The 22,937-nt window shown below is 40.5% G+C and overlaps 1 protein-coding gene across 2 annotated transcripts in view; it reads right to left on the bottom strand.

Annotated features, from left to right (window-relative positions):
- plekhh2 (pleckstrin homology domain containing, family H (with MyTH4 domain) member 2) overlaps positions 1–22,937 on the bottom strand; it is a 36,722-nt gene that overhangs the window by 3,373 nt on the left and 10,412 nt on the right. The window contains exons 3-27 of one of the 2 annotated variants that reach the window (XM_037782772.1): positions 17,009–17,071; positions 16,772–16,921; positions 16,430–16,513; positions 16,205–16,286; positions 15,883–16,071; positions 14,013–14,902; positions 13,712–13,787; positions 13,532–13,626; positions 13,237–13,396; positions 12,271–12,407; positions 11,644–11,757; positions 11,330–11,416; positions 11,059–11,217; positions 10,810–10,890; positions 10,404–10,583; positions 9,906–10,014; positions 8,888–9,000; positions 8,614–8,793; positions 6,899–6,996; positions 4,013–4,190; positions 3,164–3,319; positions 2,978–3,075; positions 2,196–2,337; positions 1,898–2,034; positions 1,361–1,490 (exon numbers count right to left, since the gene is read on the bottom strand). In XM_037782772.1, coding sequence (XP_037638700.1) covers positions 1,361–1,490; positions 1,898–2,034; positions 2,196–2,337; positions 2,978–3,075; positions 3,164–3,319; positions 4,013–4,190; positions 6,899–6,996; positions 8,614–8,793; positions 8,888–9,000; positions 9,906–10,014; positions 10,404–10,583; positions 10,810–10,890; positions 11,059–11,217; positions 11,330–11,416; positions 11,644–11,757; positions 12,271–12,407; positions 13,237–13,396; positions 13,532–13,626; positions 13,712–13,787; positions 14,013–14,902; positions 15,883–16,071; positions 16,205–16,286; positions 16,430–16,513; positions 16,772–16,921; positions 17,009–17,071 — 3,888 coding nt within the window. The remainder of the gene's footprint in view (positions 1–1,360; positions 1,491–1,897; positions 2,035–2,195; positions 2,338–2,977; positions 3,076–3,163; positions 3,320–4,012; positions 4,191–6,898; positions 6,997–8,613; positions 8,794–8,887; positions 9,001–9,905; positions 10,015–10,403; positions 10,584–10,809; positions 10,891–11,058; positions 11,218–11,329; positions 11,417–11,643; positions 11,758–12,270; positions 12,408–13,236; positions 13,397–13,531; positions 13,627–13,711; positions 13,788–14,012; positions 14,903–15,882; positions 16,072–16,204; positions 16,287–16,429; positions 16,514–16,771; positions 16,922–17,008; positions 17,072–22,937) is intronic. The other variant, XM_037782773.1, reaches the window with a different exon arrangement.

Here is a 22,937-nt window from a genome sequence, read left to right as displayed (position 1 = left end):
TCTATTAGACACACTTTTCTAATGCAAGATGAGGCTGTTTAGCAGAGAGGGAAGGCTCTGTGAATAGAACTTGTGTTCAGGTCTTCACCGTGACCATTTCCTGTTTATATCTTAAATAATAATCCAAACTTTAAAAATAACAATTTCATTTAGTTTTCTTCACAGAAATGAATGAAATGCTGAGATATAGGCCAACTGTATTTTTTTCTTAAAAGTTGTCTTACACCCCTTAAAGTCAAGAAGTTCTCGTGACTCCCCCGTGAAGATTTGGCGACCCCTAGTGGGGGTTGGGACCCCCAGGTTGGAAACCAGTGTGCTACAGTATACAATCCTATTACAATGTCACTGTTTGATCCTCACCAAGACACATGATGTGAACATATTTTTATGTTTTGGGTGGACTATAACTCCTATTAGTAAATCATAATGACTGTATTTGAATCATCCTGCAGTCTGTACTGTACACCGCTGTGAACACAGTCACAGCTGTGACATCACTGTACCCGTGACCAAAAAAATGGAAACCCCCTCTACAAGTACAGTACAATCAGTTTTTGTTGACGCTGTGCTAATTACCAGCTGACGTTGGTATTGTTTTCACCTTGTGAGTCTGTGTGTGTGTGTGTCATCATGTCGAAATCTGGTCCTGGAGACGCCCACTGAAGCAGGAAGTACCACAGAGGAGGTTTTGAGTACTTTTCCAGGTGTTTATATTTCTGTCTCTGTCTGTGGACAGATTTTGTCACCACCATAGCATCACAACCGTGCAAGATGCAGTCACGAAACTTTACAGGTGCGTAGTTGACATCAACATGAAGGTTTAGTTTGGAGATGGGTGTGGTCCGAGCAAGGGCGCCAGAGGTTAGGCCCCTTCCCCACTTTATGCTCCTGGCCCGATTTGGCGAGCAGATGGTCTCTAGCTCAACTTGATGGTCATTTGTGGTGTTGTACTGAATTGCATTGCCTAGTATACAATATTAGAAACAGCCACATTGTACAGAGCTGGCAATTTCTTTCCTTTCTCAGTTCCTTCTTTTCTGTATGCAGACAGTTTACTTAGTTTATATGTTGGCCTTTAATTGTTCAACATTGTATCATGTTTTTAATTTGAAAGCGAATAACAATACTTTGTAACATTGACTATACGATGGATAATAACTATTAGTTTTTTCCCCTGGATTTTTGTTTGATGGAAGATCACATTAAAGATGGAAAAAGTCTGACATTTACGTTGTTGTAATTTCTGTCTTTACATTTACATTTCATGAGGCTGTGCAGACTTTTTATAACCACTGTATCTCCAGGCTGATGATAAAAAGCTTTTAATGTCAAAGAGATTACAGTTCACACACACACTTACCTCTGCTTCAAATAATTTGGCACCAAAGAAAGGCCACTTCCTGGCAACGGTCAGGTAGATCCTGACACACTCGGAAGAACTTCGACCCCTGAGGGAGGCCCAGCGGGCCGAGAGACGCTGCAGCAGCTGTCTGAGAGGGGGGAGGAGGGGGAATACATCCATTACATTCATTTGATTGCCAAAATCTATCATGACAACTGTGTTCATTTTGAAATTGGTCATGATGCATAACTTAAAAGATTCCTATGGTTTAATTCAACAGCTTTTAGACCTCCTTTCCATTGATTAAATGTAAAATAAAAAAACTTTCCACAGAGATCTGATCGGACTGGATGAATGATGCAAAAACTGATTAGTTATTGTGTGTTCATGATTATGACAGGAAATTAAGGCGTTAACTGCCAGGGAGCAACTTCCTCTGATGGAAACCTTCACTTTATGACATTATAACTGAGTTAACAGAAAATATCTAATATATATAGCCATGTAAATAAATAGATACACACACAAGGAAGTAGGAAATGTGTGTTCTGGTACCTGAGCTGCTCCTCAGACGTGGTCCTGCGGTAATGTTTGGGGTAAAGTCGGTCCAGAACCTGTTTCAAGGTCTGGTTAGACTTGGTCTGGGCTGATCCTGGAGCGGAGAAGGGACGCTCAAAGTCCCCAAACTCCACCTAAACACAGAGACATGAGTGTTACAGTGTTGGTTTTTAGGGTGGGGTCTGGTCTACCAAATAATAACACATGAAATATTTGTCACGGTTTTAAATGACTTCGGGACATACTGTACACATTTTAAAGATGAATTAAAACGTAAGTGTTGTAACTTTCAGACCTGGGCCAGCAGGGCAGCCATTTCCAGAGCCAGCTCCTTGTTGACAGGGAAATGTCCCGCTACAATGGCCTCATTCGTCTGATAAGCCAGCAGCAATCTCTCCCTCTCTGACTCCCCCCTGACTTGGAGAGAGAAGTACAGCCTGCAGGTGGAAAAGTAAAAGTGAAAGAGAAGCAAAGAGAAGGAGATAATTTGGAAAATACAGACATAAATGATAGATGGATGGTACATTGTTGATTTGTTTGTGTTGTATTTCTAAAGAGTTTGGTCTCCCCTAAAGTTGAGCTTTAAAAAATGAGCATTGCTTTGAGACGCATTAGAGTAAATGAAGTAAAAGTACATTCTGCTGTTGTATTCCTGTAAAGTGAACCATTATCAAAATTAATCAATGACAGGTAGCGACTTGTCAATAACAAGGTAGCTCTGCTCTAAAGCAAACCCTGCTTAATGGTCTATTTGACTCTAAATGGGACCATAATTTACTAAATGAACATCACGCTGTATTGAAGAAGACTTGAAACTAGCGATTGAGACGATAAACTCATGTTTACAATGTTTACTGAGGTAATAAATCAAGTGAGAAGTAGGGTCATTTTCTCATAGACTTCTATACAATCAGACTTCTTTTTGCAACCAGAGGAGTCGCCCCCTGCTGGCTATTAGAAAGAATGCAAGTTTGAGGCACTTCTGCATTGACTTCACTTCTCAGACCAGGAGGTTGCCACCTTGTTGAACCTGACGTTAGCATATATGAATGTTAATCTATTTGGGTCCTTCTCTACCTGTTCTTATAGGTGAGGCGGACCGTCCTGGTGTTCTCAGACTTGCCGGTGTGCAGCTCCTTAGAGGCTTGCTCCCATTTGGATATAATGTCACAAATCTGCAGGCGATACGAAGGAGACAGATGTGCGTTAAGTGTTAAGAAACATAACAAAAAGTAATCATCATAACATGAATACAAGATGCACCTTGATGCCTCCTTGCAGACAGTGTTCCAGCTCTCGTCCAGTGGGGTCATCAGTGTACAAGCTGAAACCAGAGAGCCCCGTTTTCCTGATGCCGGTGTCCTGGTTGAGGCGACACTGGAACTCGTCCACTGTGGTCGAAGCATCGAAGCTCACCACCTATAGAAATATGAAAGTGATGACAATGATCACGACAGTTAAGCTCCTTGTTTTGTTCTTATTTTGTAACCACTTAAGAGTAAAAAAAAAAAACATTTTCAGACATATTGACATGATCAAATCTAAACTCGATAGCAAAGTTGGCTAAGCCTGAGTTGAGAGCTTTGTTACTATGGCAACAGTCAACAATCTATTAGAAGCTTAATATTTCAACTGTTTATCCATTACTTTTAGCTAACGTTAACTTTTAGATAACTATTTCAACTGTTTATCCAGAATGTTTTGTGATTCTTGTACCATATTCTTGTTTCTGAACATCTATTTTTATGCAACTGTCCCCAGAGCTGATACTAAGCATCTAGGCTATGATGTCATCATTTCCTGCAGGCATACACACAGAGAGAGAGAGACGGGCAGTGACAAAAACAAATACTCCTTTAAGAGAAACCCTGACTCAGAGCGTACAGGTAGATGTTCGGGTGTGGCAGTGAAGCAAGAGAGGATGTGCATGACATGCAAATGAAACACGCCAACTATTTACAGTGGGCCGTGTGTAAACTGTGAGTGACTCAAGGCCACGATGTGAGAATGTAGCAGCAAGATTCAAACCAAATTAGCATGTACTAGCTTTGAAGCCTTCACTGTTGTTATTATTATTATCTATCTTCCTGTGTGTGTGTGTATTATTACTACCTGGTAGGTGTTATTGAGGAAGTGAACGGGGACGCTGAATGGCAGGGAGTGATGATAGGGATTCCTCAGCAGGATGGACAGGATCTCCATACGGGACGGTCTGGCCTGCCTCTCGCCCTTCTGCTGGGTCCGCTCCATAGAGCGCTGGCAATAGATGGCATACTTACCCACCTCAGTCCTGAGGATACAGAGGTATATAAGTGGTACATCAACTACAATTACATACCGGCATTGGAATTCACTCAGAGCAGCTACGATTTGGACAAATTATAAAAAATAAATGTGAACAATATTGCTGTGTTCACTAAATGATCCAATCAATCCAGTTAGTGATCACCATATGCTGATATATGTTTGGAGAATAATGTTCCTACTTTTCACATAATGCAACTCAAGAGCATCTTTAAGTCAGGTTTATGCTCGCTGCATCTCCGGCGAGAGGGAAAAAATTACATTACCATGTATTAGCTACACAAGTTGTCGCAGCGCTTGGTTGTGCAACTCTGAATTTTTGTAACCAAGCACATGCAGTGCCTTTCAGACATGACTACCACAATAAGATAAAAGCAAATAACTTCAATTAAGAAGTTAAATAGTGAATTAGAAAGACGGCCAGTCTGTTTTTAAATGCTCTTAGATCTTATAAATCTACATTTGAGTAATATTTTGCCAATCAAATTAGATTGTTTATAGGATATTAAACTTTTCAACCTTTGTTTCATTATAATACCGTTAATACTTGACTCCTTTCTTTACAGGGATTGTATAAAGGCGATCAAGTATGTCCATGAATATGAGATATGAGTTTACAGTTAATTACAATTCCTCCTTGGCTCTGAGGAGTTTGGATTATGGTGGTTAGCCGGTAATACTTGTTGACTTGTTGCTTCTTCACAGAATATTTTGTTTGTTCGCCCTCTGGCATTTCGAAGTATACTGCAACGAACAACGCGTTGAGCATAAACGCCTTTGTGCCTGCTCATAGCCTGCACCACGGTGCCTCGCGCGGATATAAACAAAGCTTACGTTAGGCCTTCTCTGACTGGTAAACGCCCACGTCAAGCTCCACACCAGTTCAGTTTTTCTCTTAAAAATAACTACTGTTATCCAAAATAACCCCGATGACATCATCAAGGTTATTTTCTCAGACTTGACAAATCTCCTCCAGAGCCACAGAAGACATTATACTTATACTACAACTACTGTTTTCACAGGCTGAGTATTCCTCCTCGTGATGAGCAAACTGAGTATGTTTATATCTGTATAATCGGTAATGTGCGTCTTTATTGGAGTCTAATTTAAAGGTACAGTGTGTAGGATTTGGTGGCATCTAGTGGTATGGCTGCAGATTGCAATCAACGGAGTACCCCTCCGCTCACTCCTCCCTGAGCCGCCGAGTGTAAAACCGTTCTCGCCGAACGCCGTTCTCCTCGCTCAGAGGCCGTCCTTACCATAATAACACTATTTTAGGAGCAACGGAAGTCGGACGGCGTCACATTACTGCAGTTTTACAAGCGTGTCGGAGAACTACGGTGGCCTTCAGGTAACATAAAAACGTGAAAATTTCTCTCTAGAGCCGGTGTTTGGTTTGTCCGTTCTGGACTACTGTAGAAACATGGCGGAGCAACATGGTGGACTCCGTGAAGAGAACCCGCTCCCTATGTAGATATAAACAACTCATTCTAAGCTAACGAAAACACAATGAGTCTTAGTTTCAGGTGATTATACACTAATGAAAACACAGTTGTGAATATTATATTCCATTTCTGCTAACAGATCCCCTGAGGTGTTACACACACTTTTCCTTTCAGTACATAAAGAACTATATTTCCCTGAGCTGAAGTATATAAACTGAGTTAAAGTTGATTTACCCTTCAGTTTATCCCTGGAGGGAAGTAATGGGAAGAGCATCCAAATTGTATTCAAATACATGCAGACTAGAGCCATAAAGTGTGACAGACGCTGTAGTCTGCTTTATGCTTCTGTGAATCACTCCCATAGAGAAGAATAACGTGCTTTAGTACAGCAGAGGCTCCCACAGACGTTAGTGCAGCAGGATTTATGTAACAGGCCGGCTCCATAATAACGCCATGTCAGTATTATCTAAGTATAGTATGTAAGACATTCAGGACAAGTTCATTTTAGAGCTGAAACAAATACTCAATCAATCATTCGTCATCGACATTATATTAATTTGCAAGTAATTTGATAATCGATTAATTTGGTATTTAGTTTGAGTCATTTTTTAAACAAACGTTCTCTGATTCCAGCCCCTCTCACGTGAGGATTTTCTGCTCTGTGCAAATTTGTACGAAACAAGACATCTGAAGAACTGGGTTGTGGAAAACTACCTAACATTTTATAGATAAAATTGATTAATATGAAAATAATGGGCAGATTAATTACTCCAGAAATGGCCCTAGTTAATAGAAGAGTTTATCGTTTTTGTGATGCTTCTAAATTATTATGTTTTCAACGCCGAATTCACACCAGGCAGCGGCAATAAATACATTTTTCTGTGTCTGGGAGTCGTGTTTGTGTGTTTTAGGCGGGAAGAAATTCTTTGTAACACAGGTCAACATGTCACAGGAGTCACAGGATCTGTTTGCTGATTGGCTGCGGGTATTCTCTGGCCGCACTTCACTGCTAAAAGCTTAACTTTTCCCAACTATTAGTTTGGCTACACTTCGCCAAAGAATCAAACGGCTGCAGCTCGCTGAGCTCGGGAGCGTCTGCCGCAGCTTTTCATAGACATTACATGACAGCTCGCAGGCCGCACTTCGCCGTTGCTCTGGTGTGAATTCGGCGTTATGTTGTACTTTGTTTTTATTTTGTGCCTCGGCTCTCCATGCTAGTGTTCGGGGCCCCTGATGGATGTTTTCTCACCTGGAGTCCCCGTGTCTTTTGAGGTGAACCTGCAGCAGCCAGAGGAACGGATGCTGAGGCAGAAACAGTCCCACACACAAGGCTAGAAACTGCCAACCCTAAAGAATGACATACACACACATTCAGTACAAACTGTCACCACTATGAGACAGAGAATCTGAACAGAAAGCACCAGACACTGAGTTCACTCATGTACACGGTCATAAAGAAACCACTGTTACTGTGACTCATCCTGTTTGTCTTTAAATCCTGTAACTGTCTGAGACATAATCATACTTTGGAATTTCTCTTTTGAAACCAACAGGTTTCAAACCTGAACCCTGAACATTCAAACTGTAACTTCTGCCCTCTGCTGGCGTTACTGGTATATCTGGTTATTGGATGTGGAAGATCACATGACTACAGCAGAGATTTCAAAAGCAGGTGTACATTTCAATGCCTCTTGAGGACTTGCTCTTTGAAAGCTCTTTTGGTAATCATGCCAACATAAGGGAGACATATGGCTCTTCTAAAGTACAGTTTTGAACATAAAGCTGTGATTAAGCCACAGTGAGAACCCCCTCCGCCCTGTCTGCCTTATTTGTTTTGTGTCTGCTTTCCCTGCAGGTACTGGAGAGAGGCGTGGCAGAGGATCATCAGTGAATAGGCAACACCTGGGCCCTGTGTGCCACTGCTCTTTTAAAAATCTCCCTCTCTTGTCAAAGCGATGCAGCCTGGTTTGTGACACCACACAGACTGAAATGATTTGAAACTGATTGGATCCATGTTTTTTCTAAGCACTTTAAAAAAAATCTGGTAACTCTTTATACTAACCATCATTTATAAATGATTTATAAATAATTGATAGTTAATTAAACTAAGTTAATATTTACTTTTATGTTAACAAAAAAGGAAATAGTGATTAATAATGTTTACAAATTATTAGAAATGCTATAATTTTTGTTATTTTATCAGTAGTTTGTTTAATATGAAATAATGAAATAAATAATGTATATATATATATACATATATATGTAATATGAAATGTTTTATTTTATTTGTTTATAAATTATATATTGTATCGTAGCTTATAAGAGACAATAACAATTTAATTCTGATTACATTAGTAAACTATTAACAATTTATTGTTGCACACATTATACCATTTTATATACTATATTAAGTATTTGTTAGTGATTACCAAATGAGTTGCAAACTTTTAAGATATCATTTGTAAAACATCTATAAACATTACATAGATAGATGGAACAGAAACCAATTATTAACCATTAATAAAGTATTAACGATCTATCTTAATAATGCTTATAGATGCTTTACAATGTGTATATAATGTTTATAGATTGTTTACAAACCAATTATTAACCATTAAGAAAGTGTTACAAATATCTTTCTATGTAATGTTTATCGATGTTTTACAAACAATTTCTTAATCATTAACAAACACTTATAATATAGTATATAACATGTTATAATGTGTGCAACAATAATCTGTTAAAATAATATAAATTACAGCATTACTAATAATTAGTAAACATTATTAATTATAATTTCATGGTTTGTTAACAATAAATAACTATTAACTAAATTGTAATTAACCATTAATTTAATTTAAAGTGTTGATTTCAAACATTTTCAGACACCCTGTACTTTCAGAGGTCAGTGTTTGCAGTAAATAACACGTGCTGCTGCTGCCGCCGTGTGGTGAGCGTGCCAACCTGCAGCGGTCCTGGATGTCCGTGTGGCTGCCTCCTGCGGGTCTGTTTGATGAGCTGGCAGAAGAACTCGTTCTGAAGCTCAGGGTGGGTCAGACACACCTGCAAAGCACTCTGGGCCAGAGAGACGTGGTAGTCAATGGCCGGAGCATCGATGGCCACGTTGATGAAAAGCTGACAAGTCTGAGGAGAGATGATAGTTAAGAGTTTAAAAGACAGACGCAGGAAGAGAGATCACTCTCTTTGAATGTGGATAAAACTGCATATCTTGAATAACCTTAAAGAGTTTAACGGCCTCCGTCTGCAGAGCTTGTGAAGGCAGCGTGGTGAGCGGAGACAACAGAGCTTCCTTACTGAAACACAACATGGGATGTCTCCAGATCTGAGAGTCTGAAACACAAAGAGACACACTGTTAGATAAAGACAATAATAAGCACATGTCACAGAAATTAATAAAATACAATGTGCTCCATACAAAAGGAAAAAAGAAAGACAGAAAAAGACATATAGTACAAAGACTCAGAAGTACATTTAAAAAAATTACTACTAACAAAAACAAATTGAATGACAAACAGATTAAGTAAAAGATCAAAATAAAGTTGGTAAAGACAAACTTTAAATAAGTTAAACTCAATAAGGAAGCTGCTCTAAAGTATTAACACCAGTACCTTTTCTCCACATGTTGTTTTGCATGTTAAATTAAAAAAAAGAACAAATTAATTCACTGATTTTCATTGTAGAACTTTGGTTCTCATGATCAGATCATCTAATTTAGGGATGTATTTAAAAGCAGACACGTTCCTCACAAGCAAAGCAAGGAAAATAAGCATGACGGAGCATGCTTAAATTGTTAACACAGATTACAGTGAGTAATAACGCCCCTATGGAGTTTTTTCAAAATACATTTATATGATAATAATAATAATATTTTTTATTTATATAGCAGTTTTCAAGCATAAACAGAAAGTGCTTTCCAGATTACAAGATTTACACAATAAAAATAAGAAACCCATGAGAGCAGCACTGAGCCCATACATTAATAGATGGAGGTGTAAGTGCAGAATAAAATAAATAGTTCATATAGGTAGGTAAGATGTGGATAAGACATATAAGTTTATATAAAGCAGGTGAAATTTAAGTAGAGGACATAACCCATATATGAAAAAATATCAGTCATTTTGAGATACTTCATCTTATTTTTTTCTTTTACTGGTGGAAATGAGCTTCCACAGCTTAGTAGCAAAACACTATCAACAACACAACAAAAAAGAAAGTAATTTGTAGGAAATTCTTACTTGGATCTCCGTCCAGTTGGAAGAGTTTTCCCACCAGTTGTTCGAACTCAGTGCCGACTTTTCCCACCGTGGTGCCCGCTGCCACAGACAGATGGTACAGCCACGAATTCTACAGACACAAACAGTAACAGCACTGATACCAAAGGCACAAGAAATAAACACATTTTAACACTTACTGAGAACAGAATTAGGACTTCTGTTTTCAGTTTAAACTTAAATAATAAACAGTAAATGTTTCGAAGGATCTTAAATCTTTTCAATGTCTGGAAGACATTTTGCTGAAAGGATGTGATGCAATAGAAGTGATGCAGACAAAAATACAAAAAACTCAAACTTCAGCGATAGAAAATCCAAGGTATGATGACTAATCTCTGGCCCCTTGAGGAACATTTGTGATTTGTGATATTAGGTTAAATAAAATTGACTTTACTTGGAACAGCAGAGCACAAAAATTGCAACACTGACAAAAAATAGATGAACATTCAGAGTGCCGCTGACCTTTTCGTGGCGGGACTCGATGAGCAGGTAGGTCGGTCCCTGCTCTTGTGGGTGGATGGCGATGGTGAAAGGTGACGCCTGTAAGCCCCGCCCACACGCCTTCAGGTCGTCATCTGAATCTCTCGACCTGTCCACCTCCTCCACCCGCGCCTCCCACAGCTTAATCTGACCCAGGGGGAACTGGGAACACACACATGAACACACACACACACAGCTTTTGTGTTGCACCTCTGAAATAAAGCTCTTTTCTGTTGAACCAATTACATTTTAATACAGATTTTCAGTCCATCAGAAGAGTACGCCACATCAGGTAAAACATCAAAAACATGAACCTGACGAGAGCATTACAGTTCTGTCTCTACATCCTGTTAATCTTAAAACCGTGAGATTATATGTTGAATCTTACCTTGTCCTCTTGGCTGCGGAAATAGTACAAGGTTTTGCCAATCAGAGCGCACCAAACCCGCTTAGAGTAGCCGTGCTTCACCTGCCATGGAGCAAGCACAAGTGTCACTAATTGCAGTGACTACAGTGACAATCCAACATGAAACATGGTGGTGTAAATAACATATTCTAAATATAGCACATACATTTTTATTTTTATATTTTAAAATGTTATTTTTTTAAAGTCAAATTTGAAGGTAGGTTGTTGGACCTTGATGAGCAGTCCCTTCATGCCGGGGCGAATATCCGGCTGGGTGAAGAGAGGACTGGCAGCTTTCACCCTGAGGACGCTCTGCAGCACCCTGAGCCACTCCTCCAGCAAGTTAGGAGAGTCAGCCTTCAGGTAGTATACACGCTTCCCTGTCACCACCTACGGTACAAGAAAACAACAAAAACATGAGGAAAGGGAATTATACTGCATTTGGGATTAAAGGTGTCAGAGTAGAGTAGCTAAACGTATTCAATCGTGGACGAAAAAATACCTGGAGGACTTGTTTTCCGTCTCCACGGGCGATGCTGCTGGTGGCGTTGACCTCGATCTGACCCTGAGGTTTCCTGATCACATCACTCTATGGGAGAATTATACAGTTAGATACAGTACGTCCATCCACTGAGCTGAATAAATACAAATGGTCTGTCAACAGAACGACAGATTAACACCATTCATACCACATTTAACAAAAAGAAACTAAAGATATACAATATAAAAGACATACAAACGTTCAAAAACATTCAAATGATGTGACTCTCATAATAAAGCAACACAATGAAACAAATGTTGTTTAAAAGTACTCACAGGTGAGTTGTAGTAGAGCAGCTCTCCGTCTTTGAGGACGAACCAGCGTCTCTTCCAAGTTTTCTTCCAGGTCTTCACCATCTTCAGCAGGTAGCCTGACTTCTCCATCGGTTCCTACAAAGATACAGCACTGCTCAGTTTTAGGTCGTACAACGTTCAGTTACAGTGCAGAGGAGGGAAGAGTTAATGTTCCCTCTTACCTGAGGTGTGGACTCGAGTCACAAATTTGATGACTTTAGACTGGACTTGGACTTTAACACCTGTGACTCGTGCTGAATTTACTTGGACTTGAGCCTTTTGACTTGAAAATACTTTAAACCTTCCCAAAGCCCAAAGATTAAAATGTATTTCAAATACAAAATCAATTCATTCCCCAAAATGCATTGAAAGGACATTGTCTAACCTATTTAATAAAATAAAGCCTTGAAAGGTAAATCTGGTAGAACTACTGCCGTGTTACTGCATTGTGCAGTGACTTGCTTAAGTGTGCTTGAGTCCTGACTTGAGCTCAACCTAAAAGACGACACGTCAGCATGTAACCAAAGAGCTTGTGTCCCGGGTGAGGCCGATAATCAACACGCCGATCTCCCCCTAAGAACACATTCAGGGACGTTCACACTGACTCACGCTCTTGCCGTTGTCGCTGGCTGAAGAGCAGGTCTTGGGGAGTTTCTGCTCCGGTTCAGAGCACTCTGTGTCGGTGGAGTAGGCGTCAGGAGGGATGGCGTAGTCGCTCTCTGATGTCATTGAAGACATGGACACAGCTGGAGGAGAAGGAAGAGTAAAGTAGTTGACAACATAATATATAATTATACACATCCACAACAAGGTTATAATAGTTTTGAATTCGTTTTTATTTCCTTTTAGTTTACTTTCAGTTTTTCAGAAAGGTTTAGTTTTAGTTTTTATATATTTAGTTTGTTTGTTTTTGTTAGATCCAGATATAATATCTCAGAAGTATGTAGCTACATATTCATGCAAAATACATGGTTGGAGAACTGTGTAGAAATGGCCATAATGTCCTTCAGTTGGTTAACATTAGACCTGAGCTGAATAGCTTGGTGGTTAAATGGCATTTGATCTACTACATTATTGAAATCATGTTCTTGTTATTTAATTCTACAAAACCAGACTGCATGTGAAAAACAAAAGGATTAACTGTGAAGTAATCTCCTGGAAGGTCAAGTCCGTTCAATTTCTGTGGCTCAATATAAGAAGAGTTGACGGATATTCATGCTGTCTCCCTTTTTTCCATAAAACTAAAATTAATTTACGTTAATTTGTATTCTTTTTTTAACCCATATCGTTTCAGTTAAGTTTTTCATAAAGAATATAGTTTTTATTTAGTTTCAGTTTACTAAAAATGGTTTTCACTGCTTATTTTTGTTTTAGTTTCAGTTTTAGTTTACTATAATAACCCTCATCTACAGGCTTTGTTCTGGCTCATTACGTTCGTTTGAGATAATATATTTATAGTGATTGTTTTAGGGTTGACCATTACAGCAGCTGCTGTGATTAAGGACAGCTTTAACTTTCTAAATAACCTTCCAGTATGTGTGTGCTGTACACTGTTTTATATCTGCGGTGCTGTACCTCTCTTGAGGGAGCGCGGGCTGCCCGGGCTGCTGTCCTTGCGGGAGCTGGAGGAGGTGTGGGAGCTGCAGTGGGAGCCGTCCTCCTCTCCTGAGCTGGACGACTCCTCGGAGCTGGACGACTCATCTGAGAACGGACTGCTGCTCAGCAGGGTGGCTTTCTGCAAGACAGAAGTGGGGCGGTGGTCAACAGCACAGCATCGGTACACACAGTCATAGATAGAGACAAAAATACTGTATATCAAATTCAACTTATAAAAACAACACAAACATATAAGTTGTAAAGTTGCACTTACCCCCTTCAGAGTGGTGTAAACAGGAGTAGTCATGTTTCTATAGATGAGGGACGTGTACATTACAAAGGCAGGATAGGACGACTGGAGGGAGGGGTCTGCAGCACAGATCACAGGTCAGTTAGTCGGTCGTTCAGCTGGAGAGTGTTGATGAATTACCTCCGTTTCCCCTTCCTGTCTTACCTTTGCTAGCAGGGTCTGTGCAGGATGTCTCAGACAGTCGGATTCCTGATTTAGCCACGGCATAGATACGACTCTCCTGTGGAAAAAAATGTGTTGAATTATCAGTCAGTATAAAAAAAACACTGAAAAATCTAAAAGTAAGAAAATATCTTTTGAAAGTTCAAAAATAGCAGAGACATGTAATGAAATTATACTGTATACTCATTCATTTATAGAGGAAAACTAAGAGTTGTATGCTCTTCAGTGGAGACCCATAACATATTATCAATCTCAGTGTGGATTAATCATCAGATTATCTCACCCAGGATGGCAGCCTGTGTAGAGGGGGTGTAGGCGGTGCTGAGCTGTCACAGTCTTGCCTCTCTTGGCTGATCTCTGCACCAGGTTCAGACGCAGCTTGTGAGCTGGGGAGGATCTGAGGAGGCGTGTCCCCGCCCGTCTCCATGCCAACATCCTGCTCCTGGTCGAGGTCAGTTTCCTGTGGGCGCAGTGGGCGCAGCATGCTGAGAGCGTTACGCGTTCGCCCGTGTGTTGCCTCAGTGCTGATTGGTGGCTGGCTCAGGTGTTTCTTTGCCAGAGCCACGTTCATCAACCCGAAGCCTGCTTGGGTCCGCAGACGGGGCTGTTTGGGCGAGGCGGGGTTGTCCCTCGGGTCCTGGGGTGGGTTGGGTCGTTTAGGGGTGAGGGCTGAAGTGAGGATGGGGCTGGGGGTGTTAGGCTCGCTGGAAGAGGATGACGAGTCAAGTCTCTGCGACTGGAAACGTTTGTTGAGCTCCTCAGAGGTGCAGTCCTCCAGCTTGGCCCTGTGTGCCTCGTCCTCTTCCTCCTTGCACCCTCCCAGTGTCCCATCCGATGACCCCAGCAGGCTGAAGCCGGGCCGCTCAGCACGCTGCATGTCGTCGTCGAACAGAGAGCTGCTGTCGTCCGAAGCGGTCAGGTAAGTCTCGCTGCCGGGGCGGCTGAACTCCAGACCACACGCTCTGCCCTCACACCTTCCTCCTCCTCCTCCTCCTCCTGCTATCTCTCCCTCTGACGCAGCACTGGAGAGCACGGAGGAGACACCACGAGACTCAGGACCTCGCTCATTGTCACCCAGGCTTTCAGACGCACTGTCATCCTCCGTCTCAGTCTGGTCCGGTCTCTGGACTTCACCGTTTGTCCCTGAGGAGGCGGTCTGCTTACTGCTCTTCTCTGTCAAAGCAAACATGAAAATACATCCAACAGGTGTTAATAATAATCTGTCTCATTTGGGTAATTTTCAGTGGGGATCATGAATCATATAATTTCATAATGTAAAACAAGTTCCGTGCTTATATACAATAGAATCACCCTGGTTACCTCGACAAAAACCCAATGGGATTTTTCCATTGGGTTTTAGATTATAAACGTTGTGGCAAATACAAGTTTATGATTCTTACACGTTTGGTTCAGCAAAATAATCTCCACAAATTAACACCACTTTTATGATTTCTGAAGCAGGAATACGATCACGAGAAGTAACCAGAAAACATTATGAAGTTTATAGCATTTATAATATAAAGGAACTTCACCACAGTCGCATGACTTCACGTCACCACCACTAAGCTGAAGGTGGACTAGTGTTCGACGTTTAGTAGTCTCATTTAGCCACTTGTTAGCAACCACCTTTTTTATTTTTATTTAATTTAAATCTCTTCAGCTTGTGTTAACCACAGACCTTATTTCAGGCATCTAACTAAAAACCCATTGACTTCTAAAATGCTAACTCATTTCCCCGTTTTAAGCCTCATTCCTGCACCACTCCATACAAATACAGTTTTTTAATTTCACTTCAGATTAAAGGGGAACACCACCCAAATAAAGAATTCCAATATGTAATTTTCATGGCCGAGGAAAGTTCAATCAATATGTGTGAACATAAGCTCCTCTCTCTCAAAGCCAGAAACCAGAGAAGTAAGTGTCAAACTTGTGATGTCATAGGGTATAAAGTCTGGAGCTGCTCCATAGAAAATGAAAAAATAGTGTGGTCATGAAAACCTTTGCCTACGACACCATTGATATGAGCTAATGGCTAAAAAGGTCTTCTGAGTCACTTTCCATTTTCCACTATGAAGCCGTCCCTTCCTGCGTCCCAGCATCCTGTTTCACCCTGTTTCCATGATATCCAGGGCTGTGAATCTGTGGGGACTTACCAGATTCATCTCGGCCCTCAGTAATCTCCCCCTGGGTGCTGAGCGTCCTCTTGCAGGGTGCTGGTCCCGTCAGGACCTGGGGACTCTTCCCCCTCACCTGGAAACAGCCAAACGTCAGGCTGCTGAGCCGCTGGGCCTCACCGGGTCTGCACAGGACGCCTCGTCCACCACCACACTTCTGCTCGAAGGCTGCACACACACACGTTTGTATTATTATGATTATGTGTGTGTGTTTACACATGCACGCACTTGCTGCAATGTCCTCATGGAGGTATTATCAAGCTATAAATACATATTTGAACAGGACCTAAGAAGCTCTCACCCTGCACTTGTTTCTGTAACTCCACAATCTGAGCCTCCTGCTGCTTGTTGGTTTCTCTTAATGCTGCGTTCTCCACCTCAAACTGAAGAAGAAATGTGTTTTTAACATAAAGCTCCCTCTTAGACCAGAGATTTATCAAACGATAAGAGATACTAGTGACCCTAACTCACCACCCGAGGTTACATTTCCAATCCAACTTCATATTTAATGACATCATTTATTTACCTCTGACAACTTCAGCATCACCCATTCCTTGATCTTAGCTGCTTTCTCCTCCACCGTTTTGGAGTCCTGAAGTCGGATCTGTTTCTGGTGAAAGAAGACAAGTTTTCAAGGACGCACAAACATCAGTTTTCTCTGGTTGAACACGGGCATCCGTAGAATATTTTGGGACACAAACAGCAGATGGAGAGATTTTGAGGATAGAACATGGAAGTGTCTGTAAAGACTGCATGCCATATCGTCCTCTACTATCTTTTGCACCTTGAAAAAAAAGAAGAAAAAAAAAACATCCACTGTCTCTTCATCTGTTTCTTTGGTGAAATTCTCCATGTGTAAGTGTTTTACCTGCTCCTCCAGCTGCTGCTCCAGCTGGCCGATGACGTCCTCCTTCTCCTGCACCACGGCCTGCAGCTCCTGGCACCGCTGGAACAAACGCACCTCCGAGTCTCCCGACGGACTGTCTGGAGCTTTCAGCTTCTCCTCCATCCACTGCACCTGAAATCACACACACACACACACTGTATATATATATATACACATATTACACATAACACACTGAGAGTACAGGTAAACACACTTTACCTGCTGGTGAGCGGTGAAGGCCCGTTTTTCTGCATCGATCACCTGCGTCTCCAACTGTTGAATCTGGGAAAGGAAGAGCACAATGTTTGATTTAATTTCATCTAATATCTTACTACTCCTGCTACTTGATAATCAATATTGCATCATATACAAACTACGTAGTAACAGTCCCTTCACCTGCACCATCAGGTCTGAAATTAGTCCTTACATCCCCTCAGATTCACCTCAGAGGTGAAATATCAACTCCACTTCAGTGAACACAACAGCACCAAATAAAGACAAAGAAAGTGCTGCATGTCAGAGCTGACTGAGAGCAGATGCTTTGCAGCTGCTCTTTGGGCATTTATGACCCAAAAGAATGTTTAGAATCACAATACTCAAAGTTCAAAGTTGTATCTCACATGTACATATTAGGCATTTATAAACAATTCCGTCCTCATATCTCTATATAATCTCATAATCTCTATAATTGCTTTAATTTGTAGCTCAGTCTACTCGTGATGGTAATTTATTTTCCGTAGCTTGCATTTCCACTTATGCTCAAATTTGTGTTGTCCAAATTTAAATCTCAGCTATTGTATTGTATGTAGATTTGTGGTATTTTATAATTGTTGGCTACATGACAATAATTTAATGTTGTCAGTTATGCTTCAAAGGGAAAATTCTGCCACCTTTTATGTCGATGTCCAATCAGTGTTGATGGTAAATGTAGTCGACTGAAGCAATAAATTCCTCAGTGTGTGCTATATTGACCGAGAAAGCTGAGATCTCCTGCTCCCAGGATGCTTTGCGCTTGAGCTTCTGATGCCCGTAGGGTCCCCGCCAGCCTTATCCTCTTCCATGGCTAATAGAATGTAACCCGCGAATTGCGGAAACTCTTGCGAGATGGTTAAGGTTGGCATAGGTTGTCTGGCAGCGAGTCTTGCAAGAGTTTTTGCAATTTGTGGGTTACCATCTAGACACAACCATGGCTAATGCAGCCGCAGCCTCGGCCTCCCTCCACTGCATTTCTTCGGCCGTATATTCTAGCTCGAATAAATACGGCTGAATATCCCAGTCAGCCAAAACACCGTAAAATGTATCTCGTCCATAACGTCCTCTGTCTGCACTCATATTTTAGGATGTCGTTTTCGCTGTTGGAAACGTAGCTAGTTTGCAATACAAGTGAAGAGAACAAGGATATCTGTTTTATGATATTTTTTACCTTTATTTACGAAATGGAACTTACAACCGGTTTAGGAAGTTCTGTTTTTGAACGGCATCTAGAGCATGGTGCTCCCTGGCTACCCAGAACTAGAAATCCAAGCTGAAATAGCCTGTAATTCTTCTTTGCGTCCAACTACGTCACTGTCATGTTAAATGACGCCGCTGGATATAAGAAGAACAACAGATTTTGCAGCTGCAAACTCAACTTTCTCGGACAACATCGCACGCACTGAGGAATTTATTGCTTCAATTCACTACATTTATTATCAACACTTGGAATCCACATAAAAAAGGTGGCGAATTTTCCCTTCAACAAGAAAACTCTCGTGGTTGATCAGCATGCTTGCTTGAAGTGGTATTTCTCACATTTAAGGCCTCCTTCTCCTACATTGTGCTACTCTATGTGGTAACATGTTGGAAGATATATTTTAACAGTCATTTCCCTGGCTATCTTTGTGAAAATTGCAGAAACCTTTGGCTCTGTGCTAGAAGGTTAGTGCTCTAAAATCCCTATAAAAACTATAAAATGCAATAACTATAGCACCAACTATAAAATGCAATAACTATAGCACCAACTATAAAATGCAATAACTATACCACTAACTATAAAATGCAATAACTATAGCACTAACTATAAAATGCAGTGCAGACTCCTTTGCCAAGAAGAAGCTGCCAATTCTTTTTGCCAATGAGTCCATTTGCTTACAGCACCTATACTTGTGTCTCAGATGTCTTGATGAGGTAGTTTTATTCCTGCAGAAGTGCTGCACAGAGCACCTTTAACCAGCTACATAATAATGATGAAGTGTCACATCTATAAAGGTACAACCGGCTCTTTGTGTACTAAGATCAGAGCAGAGCATGTGGAACCTGGTAGGAGTGTGTTAAAACTGCAGCAACACCAAAGGTCACACAGCCTGAATACACACACACACATGTGGATGGACACACAGACAGTGTGTACATATAATGCCAGTTTACACAGTTTAGATGCGCACATGCACAAGGATGAAAAACCCTCGAGGGAATCGAGGAGAGAGATGACTTTATGAGCAACATTCCTCTGAAATTCTTCGGCTCAAAGTGGCGGAATGAGGAAACTCTCTCAAACCTCAGTGGCTTTATGAAGGAAAATATGCGGGAATGTCGATGGAAATTCTCGGCGTAGCAACTCTGCAACCACCGCGGTTAGAATATTTTGCTATATGTGCAGATATGCACCTACAAATTAGGACTAGATTAGAGGGAACTTTAAACAATCCCTGAGGGGAAATCGGGCGGACACACAAGACAATCGGATGTAGCTAAGAATAGGACAGAAGATAATGAAGGAAGTCATTCACTGTAGAGTAAATATACTGTATACACGGCAAACAAAGCTTCACATTCTTCAGTGATTCACAGGATAAAGAAATTATAGTTCACCTTTCCCACAGCAGAGACCCAACAGGGGCTTCCTCCTTCAAGTCTGTCTGAATTTTGTTCAGTTTATGTCAGTTTATGTTTGGGATTTCTTTCAGCTATCTGTGCACAGCTCTTTAAGTATTAGTTCAGGTGTTTTGAAGTGGACTTGTATGAGGTACTTATCCATAGTCAGTGTATTACCTACAGTAGATGACGGTCAGCACACCCCCAGCTTGGAGAAACAGACAGGAGTAGTGACATGGAAGCAAAGCAACATATTGCTGTGGACGGGCCGGCAGCACCTAAAAGAAAGGCTCACCTAAAAAAATAGATATCCATTTATGTGTACGCTATATTTAGAATATTTTCTGACAGGGAACTGAACTGAAAGTGAAACTTTACTCAATCTATATCTATCTATACTGTTTTTGTCAATGGATTCTGCTGGAAGGCTTCCTGACGGCAAGATAAAGTGGTGGAATTATTCTAAATATAAGTCAGTACCTCATACAGCCCCACTTCAAAACACCATTTAAGACTTTTTAAAGACCATTTTAATACAACATATAATGGAATTCATTACTTGTTTCACGATCATACCGGCCACCATATTATTTTTATTATTTTATTCACTTACTACAAATAAAGTTGATTGATTGAAAGTGTGATGGAAAACCAGTAGGGTCGATATTCTTTAGTAATGTGTCACATTTTTTTCAGTACTTCCCTGCAGCATATAACAATAATTCCTGATTTTATAATAATTATATTAACCCGACGTGGACCTGAATAAGAAATAATAAGTGGATGGATGGATTAATCAATTAAAAATCACTAAAAAATCAAAAGTCTTGATAGGTGTAAAACATCTCTGACAGAATGCGATCAGATAAATTACTAAAGAAAAGAGCAATAAGACTTTTGTAAATCATGTTTAAGAAGGTTTTTAATACCTTCTAAGTACCAGATACCCTGCATTAATAAAAAACACAATTTTTCCCACTCAAATTCCTAAAAGTAACTCCCTTTTCCTAGTAATGTGATGTTTTAGAAGTGGAAAACGACAGCCAACCCATAAATACCATATGTACTATGATATTGCCAACGACTTGGTTTTTACGGTGGTTCTGTTGAACGTACTGTAGAAATCAACACATTAGCACTCGAGCAGCTGCTGCTCTGTTCCATGACCAAACTGTGTGTGTAAACTAGCATGAAGAGCTGAAGCTGTATTTAGCAGCAGCGTGGATGCAGCCGGTTGAGACTGACGTGGCCGTGCTCCAGCTTTCCCCTGCTGCTGTTAACTCTACAGAGGACCAGAAGAAGAAGTGGACCCGGCTCGGTCCAACAGCAGACACACCCTGCCAGAGACACTCAGTGTTTCCACTGCACAACTTTCTCTGGACCAGAGTGGAAGCAAGGCCTTTACGCAGCCTCTGTTCCACTTCACGTCATTTCAGTTTGATTATGGAGAATCTGATTCTTGAGACAGAAGATTTTGTCTCCTGTGGGTGTATTTTTGTTAGGGCTGGGTCGATTTGGCCAAAATCTTCTATTCTGATATAGGTAATTTCATATCTCGATAACGATATATATCACAATGTTTTGTGGTAATTCAATAAATAAATAGTCTATATGAAATAACCACATGGTAAAGCCTATTTTTGTATATTTCTGTGTGAATTAAATACTTGACAAATGAAAAGTACTGAGCATTTTCTCATTTAGTTAAGAACTTTAGTGCAAAATGAACATAACAGTTTCAAGTGAAATTATTAAGACAACATTGAACTAAGTGGTAATGTAAAGTGTGATGTCAAAACAAAACCGCAATCTTCAAATGATGTTCCCTTGAAATATTTCACATCAGATATTCTGAGAAATTTTAGTTAGTATGTGTTTGTTATTATCAATTTATACAACGTAATTGTGTATCATGATATATGATTTCATCACGATATATACAATAAATTATCATTTTGAATTATTGTTCAGCCCTAATTCTTGTCAGTGGAGCCTGTGGTACCTTCACATCTGGTTTTGGAAATATTGTGACCTGAAAAAAACTGCACTGAAGTGTTAATACTCAATACCAAACTAACCCAGTACCAAGTAGTATCACTTCTCCAGTCAAAGGATACCTGCATTCGATCCTTTTTGTACGCAGATCTAGAAAAAAAATGATTATAGAGCCAATCACCGCAAGTGTGACGTGATGTGTGATTGGCCCGCTGCCGCAGCAGCAGCTACAGCCCATACAGTCAGTGGTTTATTTGACGGAGTTGGTAGTTCAGCGTGCCGAGACGCCACCAGAACGTTGGACAGTATGGCTGTGGCGTCTGATAAAAATAAATGCGGTGGTGGTGGTGGTGGCATTTTACGCAACTAAATGCTTCCATTCACATGACGGGTATCGAACGAAGTAGAAAAAAGACATATCAAATGTGAATTCTCTTGATCTTTTTCTGTAGTTATTTTGATCTCACAAACTACAGAAACACTCACAGATCACATTTCACTAAAGCAACTTCTTTATGATCAAAAGCAGACATGAAAAAGGTTAATATATCTTACGCACATACACTCCATATAGCTCCTCCGCTGTACCACAAACGACAAACCACATGTGCCTCTCTCAATAACAGATATAGCATCTGGCAGAGAGCTGCATGTTAATTACAGGGCATGTATAGTGTAGGCTGGAGCTGGAGACGACACTCACACACACACACACACACACACACACCAGACATAACAACATATAAAAACCCATAAACACATGATGATGATATTCTCCTGAGTATCAGACCGTGTGTGTGTCTGTATGTTTTCCTCATTCTGGATGTTATATATAGGATGAATGAGGTCTGGGTGTGTGTCTCATATCCTGTTGGGACGACCAAGGAGAGGTTAAGGTTTACATTATGGCGATTTCACGAGCCCCAAATGTACTCACACACAATATGAGTCCTCCAGCTGCTGCTTCGCTGTGTCTAGGCCTGACAAACACACACGCCTCCATAACCTCCCAACAACTATAACAAGCCCTTTAAACATTTAATCGAACCACAATCCTATCTGTAATTACATTTTATATATCCATAATAGCATTTCTCCTTGTCAAAATCGTGTTCTTACTAGTCAGAATGGTAATTAAAGATATCCGCGATGACATTCTTACTAGAAGAAATTGTATTTCAAGATATGTAAAACTTTATTTGTCCTATTCAAAACGAAATTTAAGATATCTTTAAATCCTTAAAAAGTATAAGTGGATGTTTTTCCGACCGTAATTCAATTCTTCCTAGTCAAAAAGAAC

Source organism: Sebastes umbrosus, chromosome 10 (genome assembly GCF_015220745.1).
Source record: "Sebastes umbrosus isolate fSebUmb1 chromosome 10, fSebUmb1.pri, whole genome shotgun sequence".
NCBI lineage: Eukaryota > Metazoa > Chordata > Actinopteri > Perciformes > Sebastidae > Sebastes > Sebastes umbrosus.
This window is presented reverse-complemented; position numbering and strand designations above follow the sequence as displayed.